The sequence below is a fragment of the Rhea americana genome, unplaced genomic scaffold (genome assembly GCF_003343005.1).
Source record: "Rhea americana isolate MKP2758 unplaced genomic scaffold, rheAme1 scaffold_217, whole genome shotgun sequence".
In the NCBI taxonomy this organism is placed as follows: Eukaryota; Metazoa; Chordata; class Aves; order Rheiformes; family Rheidae; genus Rhea; species Rhea americana.
In genome coordinates this window covers 1-2,683 of record NW_028186317.1, presented here as the reverse complement: position 1 = coordinate 2,683, position 2,683 = coordinate 1, and the positions used below count along the sequence as shown (strand labels likewise).

At 69.6% G+C, this 2,683-nt stretch overlaps 1 protein-coding gene across 1 annotated transcript in view; it reads right to left on the bottom strand.

The window, feature by feature from the left end:
• Positions 1–2,175, bottom strand: part of ECE1 (endothelin converting enzyme 1) — a 7,302-nt gene extending 5,127 nt beyond the window's left edge. Inside the window, exons 1-4 of the mRNA XM_085305150.1 lie at positions 2,051–2,175; positions 1,131–1,272; positions 842–1,054; positions 12–136 (exon numbers count right to left, since the gene is read on the bottom strand). Coding sequence (XP_085161276.1) covers positions 12–136; positions 842–1,054; positions 1,131–1,272; positions 2,051–2,131 — 561 coding nt within the window. The 5' untranslated portion in view covers positions 2,132–2,175. The remainder of the gene's footprint in view (positions 1–11; positions 137–841; positions 1,055–1,130; positions 1,273–2,050) is intronic.
• Positions 2,176–2,683: the final 508 nt, after the last annotated feature.

Below are 2,683 nucleotides of genomic sequence, written 5' to 3'. Positions count from 1 at the left end.
GGAGGCCGAACCTTTCGGATGAGCTCCACGAGCGGGGCGGCGCGCAGCTCCTCGATCTTGCTCTCGTTCATGCAGGCCTGGTAGTAGCGCTGCGCCTTGCGCTCCGCTTCGCTCGCCGCCTCGGCCGTGCCGTTTTCTGCGGACGGTCCGTTTCGGAGCCGCTCGCCGGGCGGGAGCGCCGGGCCCCGAAAAGACGCGGCGGGACGAGGACCGGTCGCCGGGCCGGGCTCCTTCGAGCGTCCCGCGGCGCCTGGCCTCCCCCCRCCCCCGGCATGGCCCCCATCTCCCTCCCTCCTTCCCTCTGGCAGCGGCTGCTCCGGCTCTCCGGAGGAGAGAGATAAGGAAAGAAAAACAAAAAGCGCTTTTCCAGGAGCCCTGACGCTCCTGCCCTCGCCCCCGCGCTGCCGGCTCCCTCCCCAGCCGCGTTACTCATTTCTCCGCCTGCCCGCAGGCTGCGAAAAGCAGCCGGCAACCAGTTCGCCGCCTCTTAAACTGGTTTTTCCCCCTGCTAAAATCCTGCTTTCCTCCAGGTTTTCCTGCCTCGCCGGGCAGCCCGGGCGCCGCTACTCCCACGCCGCTCTCCCTCTCCCCCAAGCTCTTCCCGAGCTCCCTCCCGCTTCCGGCTCGACGCCCCCGGCGCCCTGGCATGGGTTTTCCAGYGGAAAACACTGATAAGGAACCGGTTGTTTGCTCAGAGCTGGAGCAAACCGTCCCCGCGGGCTGCGAGGCGGAGACGGGCCCTGGCCGCCGCTCGCCCGAGGAGCTTTTTCTCCRGCCAAGGCCTGGAGCCCGTCCTGAAATCCCTGGAGGCAGATTTTGCCGCGCCGGCCGAGCCGCTCACCCAGCAGATGCTTCATGACGGCCTGGTTGTGCTCCCAGAGGTTGTTGAAGGTGCCCCAGCGCGAGTGGCCGTCGGGCAGCGGGTTGGCCTTGATCCAGCCCCCGCAGGCGTAGCCGAAGAAATCCTCGCAGGGATTCACCGCCCGGTCCAGCGAGCTGAGGATGGCGCTGGTGACGGAGACGCAAGCCTCCGACAGGCACACGGCGGGCGGCCCTGCGGGGCGCCGCGGCCGGTCAGGCTCGCGGCCCCGTCGCGCCCCCCCGCCGCGGCCGGACCCGCGCCGACTTACGGGCTCGGTACTGGAAGACGAGGCCCAGGAGGCAGGCGGCCAGCACGGCGGCCAGCGTGGCGGCCAGCGCGGCCAGCTGCTTCTCCAGGCGCGTGCGCTCGGCCCAGCAGCCCGGGCTGCCCCGCGAGCCGCGGAAGTTCACCTGCAGCGGGGGGGGAAATGTGAAAAAGCAGCGGAAGCAGCGGCGTTTCCCTGTGGGACCGGGGGAAAAAACCCCCCGGCACGCTCCCACGCCAGCGGCACGGGACCATGGGAAAAATCCCTCGTGCGCTCCCGCGCCRGCRGCACGAGACYGYGGGAAAAATCCCTCGTGTGCTCCCACACCGGTGGCACGGGACCGCGGGAAAAAATCCCTTATGTGCTCCCGCACCGGCAGCACGGGATCGCCCCCCGCCACCGGTGCACTCCTCCCCCCGGCCAAACTGCTCTGCGGCCCGCGGCGTGGTTCGAGCTCACCCTGTTTCGGGCTGGGAGCGAGGCCGCGGCTGCCGGGCACAAATCCCGCCAGGAAGGGCGGCACAATGGGAGGAAACGCGGAGCCGGGCGAGTCGCAGCCGCCCGCGCGGATCATGGCCGAGCCGGGCGAAAGCACGCGATCGCCGGCGCTGCTTTGCCCAAAATCGGCCACACTGACGTTATTTCAGGGGGGCAGGCGACGAGCCGGGGTGAGCTCGGCGAGCCGGTTTGACTCCCTGATCCGGCAGAAATAGGGAAAAAAAGCAGGAGCATCGTCCCGGCCACGAGGATCCCCGCATGAGCCCAACTTCCCAAACTCCCTGCTGAGCCGAATCCGACCGTGCCTTCGGGGTCGCTCCGCCAGCGCCATCCCGAGCCGGACTTCGCCCCCGGGGCACGGCGGGAGGCGGCAAAGCGAGCGGCTCCGGCGGGAAGCCCTGCTCCGGGGGCGCCTCCGGCCCTACCTGGAAGCCGTTGGGGTAGCCGTCGCCGTCGGCCTCCAAGGGGTCCTCGTCGTCCAGCGTCGCCCGCTTGTAGGTCGACATCTGCAAGGCGAAAGGCGGCGCCGAGGCGCTCAGCGTCCCCGGGGCCGCCGAGGAGGAAGAGGAAGAGGAAGGCGATGCCTAACAACCCCCCCACTTCAAGCAGGTTATAAAGCCGCCTCTTCCTCCGCGGAGCTACGCGCGGGGCGCTGGGGGCGAGCCCAGCCCGGCGCCTCTCGTCCCGAGGCTACCGGCTCGCTCGCACGCTCGCCCGGGCCGCTGTTCCCCCGCCGCTCCCGCCTGGCTCACGAGCCGCCGCGGCCCTGGTTTTCGTTAGCCCCGGGCGCTCGCACAAGCGCCGCGCGTGTGCCGCCCRAAACAGCCGGGCCGGGGCCGAAACCGGGGCCGAAAGAGGCTGTTTGCGGAGCCGGGCGAAGCGGCGGGGACAGCGGCAGAGCCGGGGCTGGCCGGGAAATAGGGGACAAGCTCCCACGGGAGGATGGGTTTTAATCCTCAAAATTTTGCTTTCTTCCCTCCCCGCCCTAACCCAAACTTGCTTTCTTTTCCCGTCCGTTTTGCACCACGCTGCAGCTCCGGGCGTAAAATTCCCGCCCC